This window comes from Aspergillus flavus, chromosome 4 (genome assembly GCF_009017415.1).
Source record: "Aspergillus flavus chromosome 4, complete sequence".
Lineage (NCBI taxonomy): Eukaryota > Fungi > Ascomycota > Eurotiomycetes > Eurotiales > Aspergillaceae > Aspergillus > Aspergillus flavus.
In genome coordinates, this window is record NC_092405.1 from 3,849,891 (window position 1) to 3,870,404 (window position 20,514).

Genomic DNA, 20,514 nt, shown 5'->3' on the forward strand with positions numbered 1-20,514 from the left:
GCTTTTCCCCTAGTTATAAACCGCGAAATAGACGGGATGGCCAAGAGCCCAACGGAGTGACAATTTTACTACTATTATTACTTTACAAGAGAAGTAACGACTTGAAAACTTGTATATAGATTATTTTCGTAAAATATTGTATTTTTTAAAAGATATAATAATGTTTTCTGTTTAGATGTTATCAACATTATGAACGGGAGCGTAGTCCATATAGGAAAATTTCTTTCAATACTTCAACTTTCTGGAAATACTACTGCTCGTTAAAAAGTAACATAAGAGATTATATGTAAAAGTTTTATTTTTACTATTAGATTTATGAAAGACAATCTTAAAATGGAGGTTTAGAATCTAAGTTTGTTGAGCAAAATTGAAGCTTAAAACTATCCAATTTTGCTGAGTTTTGGTGGGAAAACAGGGTTTGTATGTACTCGGACGTTTGACCCAGTTTGGGTATGTGTAGTAGATACTAGACAAATACAAATCGCGTGGCGCGGAGGAGTCTTTCAAAGGAATACTATCGATGCCTTTGCTCTACAGCCGGTGCTGTGATTACTGTCTGGAAACTGGTAAAAAGGAGAAATTCTCTGGGCAGGCCATCACCGTCCGTAGCCGTGGTATGTCGGTACCTGATGATCATTTGCCGATCATGGATTCAAGTGGAAAACATGTTTTCGGTCGAAGACATATTTTCGCTTTGTCTCTTTTTGCTTTTTTTTTTTTTTTTGCCGGTCCGTCACTACATTAACCATGGAACTCTGTGAAGCCGTACTTCTGTCATCTTATTGGTATAGGAACCTTCACGCTCAGACTTCTCCGTAATTATGGCCAGGTGCCTGAGCAACAGCACCACCTCGCTAACTTGCCTTTTCTTTTTTCTTTTTCTTTTCTTTCGAATTCAAATTAATTCTTTCGAGTTTCCCTCAGATGTTCCCCAATGTTCACCAATGTTCCCCAATGTTCCCCAAGCCATGCCGGCGGTTTCCTGCAAGCCCATCATCTTGGACCCACTCGCCGCTTTTCCAATGCATATCAATGGCCACAAGGAAGACGATTGACATTGATGTAGGCATGGCCGAAGTCCCGTATGTGCTCGAACTGTTAGTAGTTCTCTTCTTTGCGGCGAAATGGGCGGGAGAACACGAATACAATACTTTGATTAATTACAACTCCTTATTGGCTAGCCGTCCAAAGCCTGCATTAGTAGGTAGGATCCTGGATGTAGAAGTGTAGCCCAGGACCGCCTACAAAGCTGATCGCGAAAGGACTTTTACTAGATGTTGCCCACATCTACCTATAAATACTCCATGGAAGGACGATTTTTCCTTTCAACCATCTACATCCCTCACAGCTTTGTTATATTCACGAATATTCATTCGGACTATTCTCAGCTGCATTACTCTCTCTCCCTCTTTCTCGTTTGCTTTTCCTTTTCTCTTTCTCGCCAGTTGCTTGCTATGGAAGAGACAACGGGAGGTTCTGTATGGGGAGCTTCGGAGTTTTCGTTCACGGAGGACGAACAAGTTGAACCTACATCTCCAAACCAGGGGCAAAGCTATTTAGACCCGTATCATTTCTATGAACCGACGACTGCTGCCTCATACCCTTCCCTATCATCGTTTGGCATGGGGCCCGCAGATCTAATTATCCCTAATCTTTCACCAGCCTTCTTGCCTTGGCCGATCAATGACAATATACCGGCACATATGCTTGTCCATGACAATAACGTCAACCCTCAAGCAACCGTCGCCACCTTTATACCTTCTCATGGCCACCCCCAAGAGTACCCTCACGTCCCGAACCCCAATATCCAGCATCCATCTCAGTCACCGACCAACAACAACACCTTAGCAACTGACCAAAACCCCAATACCCAGCATGAAGCAACTGGAGCAACCAAAGCCCTGTAAGCTCGATAGTCCCTAGATTCCGCCATATCCAACCCAATCGTCCTGCTCTAACGATGTCCCCCGCAGCACCCACAGCTCAACCAAGCCAAAACAGTGGCGCTGCGACGAGAAGGGCTGCAAATACAGGGGCACGTTCGCCCGCAAAGCAGAAATGAAGCGTCATATTGAGTCCTTACACGTTAATCCAGGTTCACATGAGTGTCCGCTTTGCGGGAGCCAACATAACCGTAAGGATAATCTTGTTGCACATTTGAAGACCAGACATTGAGGGCTTTTCGTTTCTTCTTTCTTCTTCTTTCTTCTTCTTCTTCTTCTTCTTCTTCTTCTTCTTCTTCTTCTTCTTCTTCTTTCCTTTTTTTCTTTTTCTTTGTAGAAAAAGTTAGCTTTGATGTGCTCTAGTTCGTATTTCGGGTTTTGCTGTTTGCTGTGCCTCTTGGTAAATAGGGCTATAGATTATTGGTTGTTGATAGACGTAAAGTTACTTGTCTTATCTAAACATTCAATCAATCGGTCAAAATTCTATTAGCCTGTTGGAGCCTAACTATTACACATTTAGCTATGCAGTTGCTGGAGGCAGAATTATAGGCAATGGTGTTCTTTCCAATGAGTTTATTGTGAGTGTGTCAAATCTGCATTACTTATAATACATTTGTCACACATGTCCATATATAGATTTGTTTAATAGGCTGTATTTTATCATATAGTATCTTACCTATACTATAACAAATCTCGTGATTAGGAGCGTTGCCTAACATCTCATCCTCACCCAGCGCACAGTCGGAGTAAACATAGTTTATGGCTAATAATACAGGCCGATACGAGTGGTCATCACTACGGTCGATCTAGCAGAGAGATAGAATGCTTGTGTCTCTAACATTAGACCAAAGCTTCGGAGAGTTTTTTTCTCCGAAGCCTGCTTTTCTTCTTCGTAGTGGTCATCTTATCTCTGTTGTTGACACACCTCCGTGAGTCCTGTTAGTCCCTGGAGGACATGGTGGTGAAGCATCCACTGCGCAAAGCTAGTTCTGAAAGTGAGTAGCAGAGGTGGCGACAGAAGCAACAATTTATTTCTCTTATGCATGGGTCTCTGGGTACACTACAGCACCATTATAACCAGATTTGTTTCTTTCTTAAAAATGACACTTACGCATCTGCTACACAACGAATACTCCCCGAGAAGAGAAGCTACAGAGTTGGCCTGGGCTGGTACCCCTACTTAATCGAGGATTCGACTAAAAACAGGGGGGCAAGAAGCAGAAGGTTCAATGAGTGTGTATGATCATGTCAGATCTAGCTAAGATCATGACCGTCGAAAGAAGCGAATGAATATAAGCAATAACAGGGAAGGAGACAGAAAAAGGAAAGCGACAGCAAGAGTATCTCAGAATATTGCCCAACAGGCAATAGACCGAGCTGACATGGAAAAGAATACATCGAAGCGACAGAGATAAGTTTCGCGTTTGAATAAGAATCAAAGATATCCGGCCTTCTGGCATTTGCTGGCTCCCGCAACTGACAATGGGAAAAGAAAGCCTTTCATTCCCTCTGGAGGGATTCGATTCAGTCGCAGCAACCGTCGGACTGGACTCATCTGCTGGACAAGGCGTCAATGAAGTCACCAACATTGATATACCTCTTATCCTTATCGCTGAAGTTTTTCATCTTATCCGGATCCATCCCGATCTCAACTCCATCTTCGCCCCCTATTCTGATTGTTGTTCCTTTTGTTGATTTTCCACGGTTTGTATCGCAGATAGCAGCTCCTAGTCGATTATATGCGTCCTGACAGAGGTCCTGTGTTAAAGTCATACCATTTTTGGAAAGCTTCTTCCACCAGAAGTTCAAAACGCTTAACTGACCGCCGGTATCAACAACATTCTTGACGGCAAAGCGTAACCATTTACCCTTTGGGGTTTTTTCATCAGGGATTTTGCTAAGGAATGCAGCACAGGCACTAGTCGTATATTCAGCAATATAGCTGTTTGCAACTTCGTTGCCTGTAATTGTATTAGTAGATCTAGGAGGCTTATAGAAGACTAAAATGGATACCAACCTTTCATTATACAGTCGCACTGAGCAATATGACCATCAACGTTCCAGTATCCACACTTTCCAGTCCCCTTCGCTCGTCGGCTAAGAGGAACCCAATTCGAGGGTGGAAAACCTTCCACCTGATTGTCATATTTCTGGGCAGCAGAAGTGCTTGAAAGTGACGGGTCCAGGGGTATCCATTTGGAGCGCTCCGAGATAGAGACAGGGCCGGCTGATGGAGGCGCAGAGCCTTCAATGCTGGTGACCAGGGGATGGATAGCTCCCGCTAGTATCAACATAGCAAGATAACCCAGCACCAAGATGATCGATCCTGGAACTTGGCAGCATCAGTAAGCGGGTTTCTTCCGTAGAACTCAGGGAAAACGTTACGTTTCATTGTTAGGAAATGATTTCGTTGTTGGGGAATGATTCAAAGTTGCGAATGCGTATGCAAGCGATCAATGGTAAAGATAGATAAACTGTAGAGCCAATTGACTAGAGCACGTCTTGATTGAAAGAGATAATACTCTGAATGAATGCAAGAACAGCCGGGACAGAGCTTGCTTTATAACATTTTTTGATGAGCCCTTGGACGTTGTGTCTCTCTCTCTCTAAGAATCTTAGCATTTCACATTCTGACTGTTGTACACGTGTAGAAGCTCCAATACAATATGGACGTCTATCACCCAGTTTTACCTACATGACCCTATGACGTCTGCTTCTATGGAGCAGCCGACTCATCCAACCAACACTAGAGGGGATACGGTATACTATTGGACCATAATCACCTTTCCTGCTCTGCGCAATACTAATTTAGTAAACCCGGTTTTCCGAATATTGAAATTGAAGGAACACTAGGCATATATGTTTCAGCATCTTCCTTCATGGCCTGCAGTTGTATAGGAAACTTCAGAGATACACTGCCACATTCCAGGGATCATTATACTAGCGCTATCTTTGCCTTTTACTTCTGGATTACTTACTGCTGTATTGTAGCTGCCTGGGCCCTGGATGAAGAGAAAAACTGTATGCGTGAGTAGCTGGAGATAAGGAGGGATACAGCTCACGCACAAATCATGTCACTGGATTCAAGCTAGCCTATATTGAATTGGAATGCTATATTGTTTCTATTCGTTCCTAAGTAGTAGATAGCTAAAGTACACTACTATTTGGAATGCTACCTGCCTCCAATGAACAGAATCATCTATCATTGAGCTGTTGGCTGTGAATAGCCTCTGTGTCGTTGCCTAACAAAGAATACTATTCTTAGGGCTGTACCTCTGAGGCGCCGGCTCCGTATCACAATAGAGTGATATCTCAACTTTCCCTTGCGCCGGGCACCAGCCCATGTCAATGCGAAAACTGCCTCTACTATTTTAATTATTATCATAGCCCTAGGATAGTTTATAGTATTTCTACTGCTGAGAGGGATATCTATTTCATCATTAAGTTATGGATATGTCTCGTGCCCAATGTAAGCACGTTTTTTAGTCACAAACACCAGATATTAATTGCTCCAGGCTCTTTGAAATTATACGGTAGTATTCTTTTCTAAGGAGCAATGACCTCTCGTAGTCCACTTTTAACCGGAAGCATCTTCGGACAGAACTTAGTGTGCATCATACAAAGCAAGAGCCAACTTGACGTAAATTACATGCATGAATTAGCGGCCGGGTTAGCGGCCAGGTATCTATCATGGCGGTTAGACCCACCACGTTAGTACACTTAACCGTCCTAATATCGTCTAGAATATTACGGATTTATGACCGCCCACATATATGATATCATCACACTGACACACGGAAAGGAGAGGGGATAAAGTTGGACCAATCATACTAACTACCTAACTAAGGCAGTAAGAACGCGATGTGAGTTAGCCTGGAAGATTATTGGATGCGCACTGCTCCTAGTTTGTGCTGCCGCAGGCACCTTGCATGTCGCTTCGGGAACGGGAGGGCGGCTAATCTATGGTGATCTTTGCTGATACAGGAACAATATCCAGAGCGGGGAAGTCAATGCACATTTCTTAGGCTAAGTAGGTGAGATGAAGGTTTTGGTCATTGCTGTTTTGACGCTGCATTGTTCCTGACCGTAAATCAAAATTTGGGGGCTGATTCGCCTATCGGATATTACAGCCATACTACACGTACTAGTGAAATAATATAATTGTATTCATGCTGCCGGGGATCTACAGGGTTTGAAACAGAACCGTAATAGGCGCATTGTTTCTACTATTTTACCTTTTCAATTCTACTTTTGCGAAAGTCTAGTCCGGTGAGAAAAGCTCTCATTAGTGCCCCAAAAATACGACAACGTGCAGGATGCAGAAGAACGGAAGAAGAAATGCGCGCTACATAGCGGCGGAGAAGGATGTTGGGATGTAGGACGTTTATGATTGGCTCTAGACATGCCACTTAAACTTGGTCATTTGGTGGTGACAGAGGCCAGAACGTCCTACCGAAATCCTGAGTATGAATTTGAGAAATCATGGTCCAATCTAGCTTAAAGCACGAGTGGGATGTGGCCGGCACCGATGACATTCCCCTGCTGATCTTAGTGTAGGAAAGGTCACAAGCATAGCTAACACTATAATTGATGCACTCAATGTAGTTGGACCTTTCCTCGACCCTGGATTCGCTCTTGCAACCTTATCATTAGGCAGAATATTTCTAAAAAGTACCCGGGCGTTGGCTGGAAATAACTTTTAACATGTTTCGTATATATAGAAATCCGAGCACTGTATAAACTAATTCTGGTAAGGCCGCTGTGTGCAGCATGGCGCGGGCTAGGCTAGGACAAACCACAAAAGGACGTCTGTCTATAGCTTCATAGTAACACATGACATCTCTTTAGGACTTCTGCCTAGATGCTATAAGGGTAAATCTGATGACTCTAAATTATGGTTTGCATCAAAGGCCTCGTGATACTATTATGCCTGTATAGGTTGGATGGGGCTTATCATTAGCCTAGGTAGCATTGTATCAGATATGTTGGTACAGCAGCCTCTAGGATAGGTTCGGGAAGCGGAGGGATAAAGGCTATGACAGCGTAATACAAACGATACCAGCCTTCTATTTCCTAGGCGCAGCGCAGTGATAGTGATAGGCAGCACAACTGAGTCTTAGGCAAGACCCTGTATGCTCAAGATATAAGTACATGCCGTACTTACTCTAAAAATTATCCAGGGCATCTTATCCTCCACAGCCCAAGGAATAACTCAGTTGTTGAATATTACAGCCTGCCCATCCTCTTACTCTTCTCAACAATATCAGTTTCCTATATAACTTTGTTTCATTTGAACCCTGGTTTTATACCTTTTGGAAGCCAGAATCATGCACTTTCACGTCAAACATGGAATCCTCCTGGCGGCTTTCTTCGGCTTGCACTTGGGCACTCCCGTAGGAGCTGGTATGTATAGTAGACAATTATTCTGGCAAAACATAAATGATAGAATTTGCTAACATATTTTCCTTCATACAATATAGGGTCTTCCGACAACGTACTTTCTACCAAGATAGAAAGCCCCAGTCAATCGGCCTCAGAGACTGCGTTGCCGCAGCTTGTTTTACCCGCCGTGACAACAAATGAAGCAAGCCCAGATATCATTCCCAACCTTGAGCACCCTCCTGTGGTGAAGTTCAAGCACAAGGTACATTCTATAGGTGCGGCTTCCAGCCAGCCGCTCCATGGGAACAGTTTACTGGGTAAGCTTGTTGGACTTCTCCATGAGCGTGCCCAGAAAATTGTTATAGAACGATGGGATGGACTTCTCAAACACACTAGAACTAACCCAACGTTCGTGCTTGATCGCCGTATACCAATGTTCGGGACAGGATACCAAGACCTCGAGGTTGATATATTTGCCAAAGAGGGGTGGGAAAGTATGATGGAGCAAGGCCCACGTAAAGGTAAAAAAGCTGATCTGATGGGAGCCCTCTATATCCCCAGACAGGGGGTTTACCTATGCTCGGTACCAGATGGCCCCGCCATTGAACGCATCAAAGGAACGGGAAAGGAAGTGGCCCCTGCTTGGTGGGCTCGTGTTCAAGGCCGCGAGCCCAATGTACTGCATGCTGAAGACTGTACAGCCTACCGATATGAATTATCACGGACGAACAAGCTCGCTCCTCAAATGACATATCCTGGAGGCTCCTATTTTGCTATTTTTGGAAATTTTACGGATGAAACGTCAAAGATCCGTACTCGTCCGGAATGGGTTAGCCCATGTAGTGGAGGTGGATGGAGCCCCATCGACCCACATTGTACTCAGGTGTTGCGCAGTTTAGGAATTGGGTTTAAGGATCGTTCTCAACTTCAAGCGCTCAACAACCAACACAACAACTGACACCATTGAGTGATGTTGATGTTGATTGTGATGTTGATGTTGATTGTGATGTTGATGTTGATTTTGATGTTGATTTTGATGTTGATTTTGATGTTGATTTTGATGTTGATTTTGATGTTGATTTTGATGTTGATTTTGATGTTGATTTTGATGTTGATTTTGATGTTGATGTTGATGTTGATGTTGATGTTGATGTTGATGTTGATGTTGATGTTGATTTTGATGCCAGACTGTTTTTATGATCTCGCTGTCTGTGGTAGCAACAAGAAGGTAAATTTGAAGTAAAGGCTTTGGGTTTAGTAAAGTAGTCAACATCATCTAAAAATGAGGACGTCCTGTGCAACTGAATACTCGAAACAGATAAACGAGGCTTTCTAATTCGGCCAGAGTTCCTGTATAGATCATGTTCTGTATTAGATTCTAGAATCATTCCTCTTTCGGAGAGTCCTACCGACCCGAACTAACCGCACTAATCTTTAAATGGATCCATGGATGGATTTCAATGGATAAAGACTGTCAGACTCCTGATTGGCTTTATAAGCGGGTCAGATGACCCACAATAGTGTTGTATGATAACCCAGGACCTATTTATATACTACTAGCACGAGTATCAACGATCAACAATGACCTATACACTCGATCAAACACTAGATATCCCTTAATACAGCCTTACACAAAACTTGAAAAAAGCATCTCATTACCCCTAGCCTCAGAAACGGTTCCGCTTAAGGTCATATGTTCCTGTGAGCTTAAATACATAGTATGCCGCAACGTCGTATCGACGCCTACTTCTCCTACGCATCGATACCAGACACTTCTCCCACTTCATCTGGAACATCATTTTTAGATCTTCCATATCCACTCCGCCGCTATATCTATATTCTATCGGGGTTGGTTCGCTTCTGTCCCATTAATCTCAACCGATCGGAGCTTGATGGTCCGAAATGCCAAGTCAGACCATATCGAAATTACGGATGCTTCTATAAAGTGCGGCGGTTCGATGGCAGGTACATACTCGGAGGGGATGAGGATTGGCTTACTAGATGCTCCTGTCCACCCCTGCCTATTTCCTTGCTCTATGTCTCGCGGATCATATCGGATGAGGTATCATCCATTTTGTATTCAGAGAACAAGTTTACGATCAGTCGGAGCGGTTCCTGGGGGTTACGCCCATTACGGAGGCTCACTAGACATGCAATTCACTCATTGCGATCCCTTACTGTTATCCTGAACAGCTGCTCATGCATCTTTGCCTACGGACGGACTACCATCCCGGTCATGTTCCCATGCCATCCTCTTTGTCGGAGTCATGGTCTCCATGATAAACCACTGGGTAGTGTGGCTCGACAGGACCGGGTAACAAGGCAGGAATGGCAGGTCATCCTTCAAATTCTGGCAGACAATGTTCAACCTCGGTTACTTCGTCTAAGTTTTATTTGTGATACCAGGGACCTTCAAACTGCGAGAGACATTGCTGAATCTCTAGGATGTCTCCCTTTGCTCCGTGACTGTTCAATTCGTCTTGGCCAGAACCTAGACTGGTCGACTTACTTGCTAGCCCGATCCATATGCCTCCAGTTAACAGGGAAAACACCCCATAGCACCGGCCACCCTACCACACCACACCTGCCTGATGAAGTCTTGGAGCATATACTGTCCTTTACCGAACTTGTGGCTCCATTTCAACTGGAGTGGTGTCCGGTTCGGGGCTTAGCCCCCTTTGACTGCTGCAAGACATGCACTGATTCCCTTGAGGGCTGCTGCTGCTCCCTCTACTATGCAGCCTACGCAACTGGGTGTACCTGTTGGAGATTGCCGCTTTCCCTTTTCCTAGTCAACAAAAGGATGCATCGGATTGCCACTTCGATATTTTACTCGAAAAACACTTTTTTCATCGCTACTATCCACCGCAAGTGTGTTATATGGTCCCTAGAAAAATCACCTTCAATCCCGACTATAACCACGCAGTTTTTAAACCGACTTCCGTCTTATGCGCTCCCACACCTCCGCTCTATCACTGTAGGCTTCCTTGACTTTTGGCCCCAGTCTGTCTTCAACCACCGTGCTATAGCAGACTTGAAGAAAGGCCTTGATATAATGGCCCAAAACCTTGATCTCTCGAAGCTTACAATATCACTTCAGATTGATTCAGCCAAAAATTTTATAACTAATAAGTCAGTTGATGAGTGGATTCAAGCATGTCACTTAATAGTCCAACCCTTGATTCATACGAGCAGGATCAAGAGGCTGTTTGTCTATATCTCTCCTCGACAAGCAAAGCATTATGAGCCCGTTTTAGAAAAGGCTGTTCTTGGGGATAACTATGATGCCGTGCAACATGGGAAATACTATGCGAAGGTTCCATTATGGTATAATGGCTACAGCAGGGAAGGTCCGGTTTACCAGGCTGATGGGCAAAAGGTCTGGCCTCCAGATTATTTTGACGACTCACATTTTGTTGATGAAGACGACCTATAAATCATATAGCTCTGGTTCAAGTGTTTTTGCCTAACTAAAATTGTTTGCTGTTTAGTATTACACGTGCCTTGGAGGGACATTTTCCAGAATACTTGGTAGCCAGCCTGGAACTATCCCGGAATGAAGAAACATACTCTCCAGCGAAGGGGCTTGCTATGAGACCTCATAGAAGATTTACCAACAGATATGCTGGGGAGAGGTACACTTGGTCTTGTGGTTAGCAATGTGCCAGGGGTTCCCTCTTGGGGTAGATTTTCTGGCGCCGAATCCTGTCGTTGGATAAAAATGGCATACATGATGCCCTAAAACCTAGACTATATCTTAGATCTTGGGGTAAATAGGCTACATGAAGTATTTTCGTAGTAACAATCTATTGATGTACTTAAGTAGCTCAGCTATGTATATGTGTATACTTATCCAAGGATCTCTCATTATAATCGTTATACGGGTGATTCTGATGAGCTGGTTAGTCCTTGGTATAGTGATTATAGCGATCGGCTAATTATCTCGACTAGACCTAAAATTAAATAGCCGACTATCGGCGCATTGATAACCCCAGGTACAAGACCAACTATTACTTCTACGCAATTTGGTGATAGGCAAGGCGCTTCCCGTGCTCAGTGAGGCTGGGGAAGTGCGCAGGCATCAAGTCAGCCCTCCGGTCTCTAGGGTGCTTATCTTTGTCGGTGCCACCTTATGGATTTTGCCTTTTTTTGTCTGCCCTTAAGCGAGAATCCAAGACAAGGATTCATAGCACTGGTTTTCTGGATGTCAGCAAGCTCCAACTATGTATGTTACACTGATTATCTATTCTTGGGCATGGGATATCCAGGGAATCTTTCTACAGCACGGTTCATAGTAGTGCTAGTTAGTTAGTTCAGTAGACAAATAAAATGAGAAGAGAAGTAGTAGATACAGGGGGACAGGTAACCCAACGGGTATAACCAAGCCCTGGAGGCCTGTGCGTATTGAATGGTTACAGCAGCAGCACCCGTGCGCAGGATTGTTGGCCTCTGCCCGGATACCGCAAATGATAATCGAGGATTGGCTCTAAAGCTCCCGTTGACATGGGAGTTTATTCCATTGTACTAGATGATCACTGGAAGGGAGGGGTAGATACGACTTTCAAGCCGCAGTGCACCCGAATGACCAAGAGTCTAAAGGACCTGGTCTGTTGAGCGATTCTAACCTATTTCTGTGGTCCTTCCCCTCCCTCGATGTAGACCAGATAGTTTAGTTGGGAACTTCTGGGAAATGAACCAATCCTGGACCGGCGCTAACGCGGAGTCCCTGCGGCAGTTCCAGAAGTAGCTTAAGAACCTGCATTAGTATCTGTAGATTAAGACCAGGCAGAATCATATAACTGACTCCTGAAATTAAGCGCCCTACTAGATATGGGCGCCTCAGCTAACCTAGTAGGTACAATCCTACCGCTTGTTCTTGCTTTCAAAACCCGTACCGCTCAATCTTGACCAGGGATACATAAAGACATTGTACTATTTGTACTTAACTTAGCTGAGACAAACTGAGTGAAGAAGCTAGTCTTGTAGCTCAAGCCTATAAGCCGGATTTTATTACAACCCTATACATGTAATAAATAGATTTATTGACTGTCTATCAAACCTTAGATCTGTATGTATCCCGTTATCTGCTAAAAAGGAGGGGGAAAAGGAGACCGCGGCGGTAGACAAAATTTTAATTGGCTAGTTATGCTAGGATAATTTATATAACGCCGATATCTTCCGTACTCTTTTCCTTCCCAAAAGATTCGGAAAATCGTGATGTAAGCTCGTGCTCAGATGATTCCCGTCTCGGGTATCAAGGACCTAGATTGGAAGTATCTTGGTAGAAACAGCCAATGGCAGGATAAAGGAATCTAAGTGCACTGTTGGAGCTAGGCACAGCGTCATTGGTCTCCTGGAGGCGAGGTCTGGACCGTTTGGTACTTTTATCAGAGAACCGAATCGAATCAAGACATTGACCAACGAAGGACCCGCCAGAGCCGTGCGTTGGTGACCCTAATTAATGACGTCTCAGTGCATATCTATATACTCTCTCTAGAAAGAGTCGTGTTTCTACGGAGGTTTGAGGCTTTGCTTCTGCTATCCCCGCTTCATAGCATTATATCCAATGCCATTTGTAGTCCGGTGCACGAAATGATGTTGTATTGCGAATACTTACTTGACCTTCTAAAATAATATGTACGCTAGATTACTCTTTTTCTAAATCATATCTCTAGCTTCTAACCTTTACGTTAAAAACTATTCTGCCTGGATTTTCAATACCCCGAGTTTCAGATCCTAAATCAAATACCAGCAGAGGTCATAATCGGAACGGAAGACTAGGCTGATAGATTGTGTCATTGCAGCACCCCCGCGAGATATCATCAAGAGAGAGAGAGCACCACAGAATATCCAAACATACCACTGGCTTTAATTATGAAACGAGGAAGCCTGAACAATATATGATAGTCGACAAGACATCAAATAGGAGTTCATAGTTACACTATATTGTATGACACTAGAGTGGTCATCGTCGTCCTCTAAAAATAATAGATACTCCGGTTTGCTACAAACCATTCCATTTCTGAACCCGTGTAGCAGAAGGCAATGTTAGCGCATGGTAAGAAAGGAACAAATCACGTATCGAAATGCTAGGGTGGTTTCTATGGCAGGGGCTACATGTAGTAGATGGATATATGATATTACACGGTGGTCACCCTCTCGAGACTAGAATGACGGTGTACTATTGTGTATAATATTCAGAATATTCATACACATTTTACTTAATCTAATAACTCTGGGGTTCTATGTTACACGCTCAGACCCCTTTTACTGTTGGGAAGAGCGATCAATGGAATTTAAAGTGCCTGCCAAGCATAGAATAAAGCACGTTAATGCATATCAGTTCACACTAGGCGGTTGTTTGTATATAGTAGATTGTTTAGTTCCCCAAACCTATCAGATCTTGCGCGCCCCACAGCACGTTTTGCTCCTCCCCCCCACGCTTGAAACTTCGGTTAGATAGTATTAATAATACTATATTGATCGGCCGTCACACGGTGCATCGTGTGCTCAGGCTGGATATATTATTCTCAAGGTTTGTGGCTGTGGTAAGTGTTGGTAAGGATAACAGGGGGGGATATTTGTGGATACTAGTAAATGGGATTGTTGGCCTCAAGCCGCGCCTATTCTTAGCTTGGTATTGGCGCCAGACCACCAATTCCGCGGGAGGTACCTAGCTGCGGACCGACATCGAGGAAATTGTCATGGCGCCCTGCTCAACCCCATCTTTTCCACATGTCTCCAGCGAGCCAACACCTGGAAAAGCTCCGGCAATGCAATGTCACCAATATCATTGGAGCGCACCGCTAACTTATGTTGGTGATTGAAACGATGTCTGCCTTACACTAGTCCGTCAGGGTTCTTCTTCAGTCGGATCGTGGAAGTAGATAGAATAGAAAGTACCGATTTAATAAGGGGAGATTGGAATATAAATTCTGTCCTAAGGACTACTAGGCATTGAGGATACTCCTGACAAGCCCAATTTTACAAATTCATCTCCTTCTACCCCAGAACCTCCAACAGAACCTCCAAGATTAGCTATATTCCATATCCTCCTCATATAAATACTCGCTTATATGCCCAAGTCAAATCGACCACCCTATCGGTTGGATAAACTGGCAGCTTTCGGCCAGGAGCACCAGCAGCCATGTGGGTCAAGAAAACGATCGAAAGATGATGACAACCTAAGTGGCACTACTATGAACGATCATCCAAACTGCACCGCAGAGAGCTCAGTGATCTGCCTTCATAGTCCATCCGTGGAAGCCAGCTCGACAGGATCTAGCCCGATACTAGCTGGCCTCGGTATCTCGTGGGGCTCCAATACTGCAGCCAGTTCTTCAGCTCCAGATATACATTTGTCTGAGACAGCCAAGGACTATCCCGCTCCATTAGTACCTTCGTCACTCCGCCGCGCAGTCAGTCCGTGCAAGTCCAAAACATCAGCTGGCGCATTGGCCTACAATGAGGTTCCGCCTCGGCAAGATATCAACAAGCCTCTTCCACCCGCGCCACCCCTCGCACCCTCTCGGGCTCGTGGAGGCAAGCAGCGAGCGTTACCTCTTAAGCCACTTCCTTATCACCTAGCAGTGCTTGACAAAGCGTTCGAGCGGGCTGGTCTCATGCACAATATGTCGCCACCCGCACCGGAGCACCCGGATGATCCTCAAAGGCACACAGCAGTGCCCGGTGCGATCGGGCAGGATCGTCTATCACTGAAAGCAGGTGACCGGGCTGCTAGGCCGCATCAGCCTTGGCGAGCTATGGGATGGTTGGCGCGCCAGAAAACAGATACGGCTCAATCGACAAGCCGTGCTGACACGGAGCGTACAAGAGTATCGAAGCCAAACAGATCAACGAATGAATTGGTTTCCCGTCCTAGGACTCTTGGTCGGCTGTTACAGCGCCTCCATCTACCATGGCAATCACACCGGGAATCGTCGCGCCCTGACTCTGATTCCACTCAATCAAACTCCCTCTCTAGAAAATCAATTGAAGAGATTTCCACATGTCAGTCCCTATCGCAACCCGCGCCCAATACGAGCACGCTGCCTGGGGCTCGGCCAAGTCGGACTCATTGTAGGCCTGTCGACCGCATGAGGCGTGTTCTTTCCGCCTTGATGGAGGAGCGGATCTCTGTCCACCTCACCAGCTCTGCGGAGGTCGATCAGGAGCGACATATCCACAGTCTCCTCCAAGATGCACAGCGGTTGCTACTGGATGGCCTTCATCAGGTGTCCCGCCAAGATGGGGCAGGAACTGTCCCACCCACTCCTGCAACCTACATTCAACCGCCCCCTAACATAAATGCGTCCATCCCCTCAGCTCCGGTCTTCCCACCACCGCGGCGTAGCATTCATGAGCTTGATGGCCGGTCATTGATACCGCGAGTGTCATCAGCACCCGATAAATCAATTATGCTGCGGATCCTATGGGAGGTCAACTGCCTGGAGGACCTTTTCTCCATGGCCTTGGTTAACCGAGAGGCGTACCAGGTCTTCAAAGAGAATGAGCTCCAGCTGATGCAAGCAACGCTTTGGAAGGTTTCTCCTCCAGCATGGGAGCTTCTGCAGGTGAGTGAGCCACACTGGGACAGGGGGCTACTCGCGAGTAGTAGGTCTGCAGCAGCAAGCTTCTACCTTCGACACTATGCCCGGAACCTGTACAACCTGACCCGCATTAAATTTCTCATACTGGACCACTGTCAGACCGTATTACGCCCAGATACAATCTCGGAGCTCCGAGACCCCTATAGCAGGCTGGACACGGTAGATGCAGCTATTTACCGCGTCTGGACATTCTGTCAGCTGTTCGGGTGTCAGAAGGGCCGGGAGTGGGATATCGATGGTCAGATCCGATGGCTCCGAGGGGATACTGTCGGCGCGGACCTTCCCTCAATATGTAATACCAGCCCTGATGCTAACGATGTCAACAACGTGCTCTTTATCCCGCCTGAGGGATTTGCACAAGGAAACCAGGGCCCTTTATCACAATCACAGCTCCGTGACATGATGGAAATTTGGACCGCCATGGCTGCTTTACTGGACTTCTTGCGGGATGAGACCAGCCGTGCACGCTCGGTGGGTGTTTTTGACAATGCTCCTGTCACCGCTGGGGACATCCAGCAGGAGCGTTTAATGCTGAGTGAGTTCCCTCTTTCCGCATACGTTACCTAACAACTGCGTGAAACCCAATGTATAGTCTGCTTATAAACTTTATTAGGAACATGGCTTCGCTTTATAATTACACTCGGACCGATTGCTGTTCTAGAGCTAGCACCATCTGGTCCCTACTCCGACCCTGAAACAGCCTTCCGGCGGGCGAGCTCCCAGGGCTGGACGGACTGGGTGCCACCCACTCCTGGATCTCATTCCAGTGGCTTCCTGACTGGGGCGATCCAGACCCTATTAGAGACGAGCACTTGTCCGCCGGAGATCGAAGCAGATACAGCAACAGCAACAGCCGCAGATTAGCAGAAATCATTAGGCTTATGTTCCTATTATTTTCTTCCTTCCTCTATTTTTGTTTGTTTGTTTCTTTTCTTTTTGTATTTTCTGTTCCTCTCTGTTCCTCTCTGTTCCTCTCTGTTCCTCTCTGTTCCTCTCTGTTTCTCTCTGTTTCTCTCTGTTTCTCTCTGTTTCTCTCTGTTCGCTCTGTTCTTTTCTATTTCTCTCTATTCCTCTCTATCTCTCTCTATTTCTTTTGGTTTCTTTCTGTTCCTTTCTGCCCCTCCCTTTCCTCCTCTTTCCTCTTTTCTCTCCTCCTCCTTTTTGACTTATGTTGCGTTAGTCAATCGAAATAGTTGATTTGAAGTTGTAGCTACCTAGGCAGGTGCTCCAGGTTCTCGGCTTCAAATCACCTGCTTCCCGATGTCCTAGATATGAAGCTCTACGCAAATTGATGCCACCCATGCAATGGATACTGTTGTGAGAACTTTTAGCCTTTTTCCAATATGCCTATACAGAATTTTGAGGGCTATTTGATTAAATCTGAAGCTACTCTGGGAGACGGACCTGTGCCGCGAATATTCAGATGATGCCTCTGCAACAACAACAACAACCTGTGCATAATCTTTTTCCAGGACACTTTCTCTCATAGAAGTGGACGAATTAATACATCTAAATAGTTAAAGGCTTGTTGTAAATGCTAAAGAGAATAGAATTAGTCACATCCTTGGCTTCAGAAAGTAAAATAGTGAACAGTTAGACTACAGATAAAGCAGAACAAGGATTTCGGTCATATAGAAAACGTGTTGATTTGATATATTGAGTACTTGATTCAGTGTCTCCTCACGGGCAGCTTAGAGATATGTCTATGATCTCACAACATTGAATAAGTAAAAGATAACTCTAGCAACGATATCAGCTGCAGCCCGATGTAATAGAATGCTCTAGGTATCCCGCCAATCCAAATGGCACAGCTCCGAGAATGCTAACATTCGCAAGATAACCACATCTAGTCATATGAACACCGATCCGTTTCATGACGCCTTGTATTCTCCTATAGAGATAAAGAAGGGGGTAGGCTAAGAAAGAGTGGTTTCGGGATACCTACGTGTCTAAGAATAGATTAAGAATGTGTCTTGTGATATCATAAACCGTTTCCACGCTGTTCGTCTCATAAAGTACTTTTTTCCAGGGGCCGTGCCCCTTGCGTTTAGCCGGATGATTGAATGAACTATGTGTCCGTGTTGGTGCAGGCTCCAGGCAGCAATGCCAATAGAGAAATCAAATTTGACAAGGAAAACTTACTACGCGGACTAGGTCGCTGTTCCGTAGCATCATTAGACGAACTCTGCCTGCAGGGGCAGATTATTACCGCTGCACTGTGTACTTGCCGTTTTGGCTCTCGCACGGTCGTGCGTAATTGATAATAGCATGGTCATCAATCTCGGAATGAAAAATGGCGCATTTTAATTGCTGCATATAATCATTCTGTTCCTATTTGTAGACTCAACAAGGTTTGGACTACTTCATGTCCATTGCCTCACATAGTATGTACTTCATGGGTGCTTCCATCCAATGGACGCTCATGTTCATTATGTTTGTTACCTCTAAAGCATAACCTTGATTTGTTTGGATACTACGTCTATGGCCTAGAACCAACATTAATATGTCGATCATGTCATGCGTGCAGACGACAAGAGGGGAGCTGAAACGCGAGTGCCTTATCATCCTTCAATATCGAAGCTCTGTATCCCAATCACGGGTGACATTTTCCCTGATGTTGGTTAGATGACTAGGCTATCTCGCAGAACGGGTATCATGCGCCTCTCCAACCACCACCTAAGTAAAGACTCAATGGACAATGATGTCAGGCGCTAGGCGGGAAATCTAAGTTTGACCAAACCCAACATCTCTAGTAGAGATATTGAGGTCATAGCAGAGAAATATGGGAGCCTAGGGAGTTTCAAAGTCGCGAAGAGGACAGAAATGACGCCTGAAGGACAATGGAAGCGATAGGAGACAACAACTCATCTAGGTGATATAAAACAGCCCATTTCTCCAACAGGGACCACTATTCAATTCAGTACATCTTATTCCTCGCTACACTAATCTGAAAGCTGTGTACTACATTCTTTTCATTGGTCTTTTTTTCCCATTTTGACTATATTTCCCACCGCTTGCGGCTTCATCTGACCTAACATCTTCATACGCCATGACCGGTAATTGTTTGCCCCGGGGTAGATAGAGACTCAACACTAACATTATCGAGCACCAGGAACGAACTTTTTGGTGCTGCTTTATATGGCTATGTTAGCTTCTGCAGCCGTGATCAGTCCACTGGTTTCTAGTGCTCCGCCGCTTCCCGCCGCACCTGTACTGAAGCGTGCTGAATGGATACCTCTGGATGCGCCTATGCTACAGGGAAATGGCAGTTACGAGAAAGGCCTCTTGCCCTCTAGCAAGGGCGGGAAATGCGGATACTGGGATGTTGATGGTTACATCGCTCAATGTGACTGTATCATGACAGGTTAGTATCAGTCTGCGCTCTTTTATAAGGCTCGCACATCTTTATCTAATTGAGCCTTAGGCAGTAAGATGGCAGATAGCTACATCGAGCAGTATGCGTCTAGTGCCTGTGATGCTTTCCTCAGCAGCCTCCCTGGGGCCAACGTGGTGAACAGTAAATGGCTGCGTTTTGCAGTTAAGAATCTCGTTGGTACCAATGGAAAGCCCAACGTGTTGAACTTCCGATGGAAGAAGGTTTCCAAGGGTGAGCTCACATTGACTAAAGAACTGTGCAATGATGCATACAAGATGTTGGCAAATACTATATGTGACAAAAAGGACGCAAAGGCGACTAGAGGGGGAACAATCAAATTTGCAGGCGACCAGGGCATTGAGATTGGCGTTGATCCAGACGAGATGAAGAACTTCAAAGAGAAGGACAAGAGGTACACGAATGTTGGGAAGTTCATTGATGCCGTGATTGGCTGACGAGGTAAGACCTGCCAAAGTGGTCTAGGTCAGGCCAATCTCTTCATGGATGTGTACTCTGACTAGTTATTTCCCTTTTCATGATCTCTAAAAGGGCTTTTCATTTGTAATTTGCAGAGTTGTCATCTGTTGGGTGGTTGAGTACCTTTGAACCCTTACCTATATGCCCGATATATTTCCTTTGTTTTGATTTTGCCTTCTCGATGCGGTCTTGTCGCCTACTAGGCAGTATGCCAAGATGCCGTTGATATCTCTCTTGTTTCTTTTATTGCTTCCCTGTCAGTCATTACCGATATTCTTGGCTTCTGTTATATTCGCTCTTTGATGATTGTGACAAGCAATTTGATTAAATTGGCACTATCTGCACTGAGGGGGGACGGCCGCAGATGTGGAGTTGCGCAGTTCCTCTTCCCATGCAATTGTATGCCGCTTACATAGTTTTATCCATTCTTCCCTAAATAATTCTAGTAGAGTGCGGCAAGAAGCAGACATTAGGAGTTTTGTAGTACTCATCTCTGAAGACCGCCAGGGCACAGCATCACATCTTCTCATATGACTTTTCTAGTCCCTAATGAGTCATACACATATCCCTCGCTGCAATTACTTGCCCACTAATTGACTGACCTGGTGTGCTTTTGGGCGCGTATACCCGACGTGTGTGGCCCCTTCCTAACCGGCCAACCATTGCTGAATCTAATCATATTGGGCAAGCTATTCTACTGTTTCAGATGCATTCGGCCCAGGCTGAG

General features: G+C 45.2%; 6 protein-coding genes across 6 annotated transcripts; 5 read left to right on the plus strand and 1 right to left on the minus strand.

Moving 5' to 3' along the window:
• Window positions 1-1,029: 1,029 nt before the first annotated feature.
• On the plus strand, window positions 1,030-2,241 carry F9C07_2159521 (uncharacterized protein). Its single transcript, XM_041286061.2, has 3 exons — window positions 1,030-1,204; window positions 1,263-1,903; window positions 1,974-2,241. The coding sequence occupies exons 2-3, from the start codon at window positions 1,275-1,277 to the stop codon at window positions 2,173-2,175; spliced, it is 831 nt and encodes a 276-aa protein (XP_041146710.2). The 5' UTR covers window positions 1,030-1,204; window positions 1,263-1,274; the 3' UTR covers window positions 2,176-2,241.
• A 745-nt stretch (window positions 2,242-2,986) lies between these two features.
• On the minus strand, window positions 2,987-4,468 carry F9C07_2283929 (uncharacterized protein). The gene is made up of 3 exons (XM_041292309.2): window positions 4,329-4,468; window positions 3,961-4,275; window positions 2,987-3,904 (listed from the first exon to the last, which is right to left on the minus strand). The coding sequence occupies exons 1-3, from the start codon at window positions 4,333-4,335 to the stop codon at window positions 3,495-3,497; spliced, it is 732 nt and encodes a 243-aa protein (XP_041146711.2). The 5' UTR covers window positions 4,336-4,468; the 3' UTR covers window positions 2,987-3,494.
• A 2,655-nt stretch (window positions 4,469-7,123) lies between these two features.
• Window positions 7,124-8,351, plus strand: F9C07_2159524 (uncharacterized protein). The gene is made up of 2 exons (XM_071509289.1): window positions 7,124-7,346; window positions 7,424-8,351. Exons 1-2 carry the CDS (start codon window positions 7,271-7,273, stop codon window positions 8,281-8,283), a joined length of 936 nt encoding a protein of 311 aa, XP_071366655.1. The 5' UTR covers window positions 7,124-7,270; the 3' UTR covers window positions 8,284-8,351.
• Window positions 8,352-8,888: 537 nt separating this feature from the next.
• Window positions 8,889-12,336, plus strand: F9C07_2159526 (uncharacterized protein). Its single transcript, XM_071509290.1, has one exon. The coding sequence runs from the start codon at window positions 9,046-9,048 to the stop codon at window positions 10,759-10,761; it is 1,716 nt and encodes a 571-aa protein (XP_071366656.1). The 5' UTR covers window positions 8,889-9,045; the 3' UTR covers window positions 10,762-12,336.
• Window positions 12,337-13,553: 1,217 nt separating this feature from the next.
• F9C07_2283930 (uncharacterized protein) lies at window positions 13,554-16,941 on the plus strand. The gene is made up of 2 exons (XM_041292318.2): window positions 13,554-16,469; window positions 16,548-16,941. The coding sequence occupies exons 1-2, from the start codon at window positions 14,402-14,404 to the stop codon at window positions 16,796-16,798; spliced, it is 2,319 nt and encodes a 772-aa protein (XP_041146713.1). The 5' UTR covers window positions 13,554-14,401; the 3' UTR covers window positions 16,799-16,941.
• Window positions 16,942-18,674: 1,733 nt separating this feature from the next.
• Window positions 18,675-20,208, plus strand: F9C07_2283931 (uncharacterized protein). The gene is made up of 3 exons (XM_041292319.2): window positions 18,675-18,990; window positions 19,047-19,298; window positions 19,359-20,208. The coding sequence occupies exons 1-3, from the start codon at window positions 18,984-18,986 to the stop codon at window positions 19,763-19,765; spliced, it is 666 nt and encodes a 221-aa protein (XP_041146714.1). The 5' UTR covers window positions 18,675-18,983; the 3' UTR covers window positions 19,766-20,208.
• The last annotated feature ends 306 nt before the right edge of the window (window positions 20,209-20,514 follow it).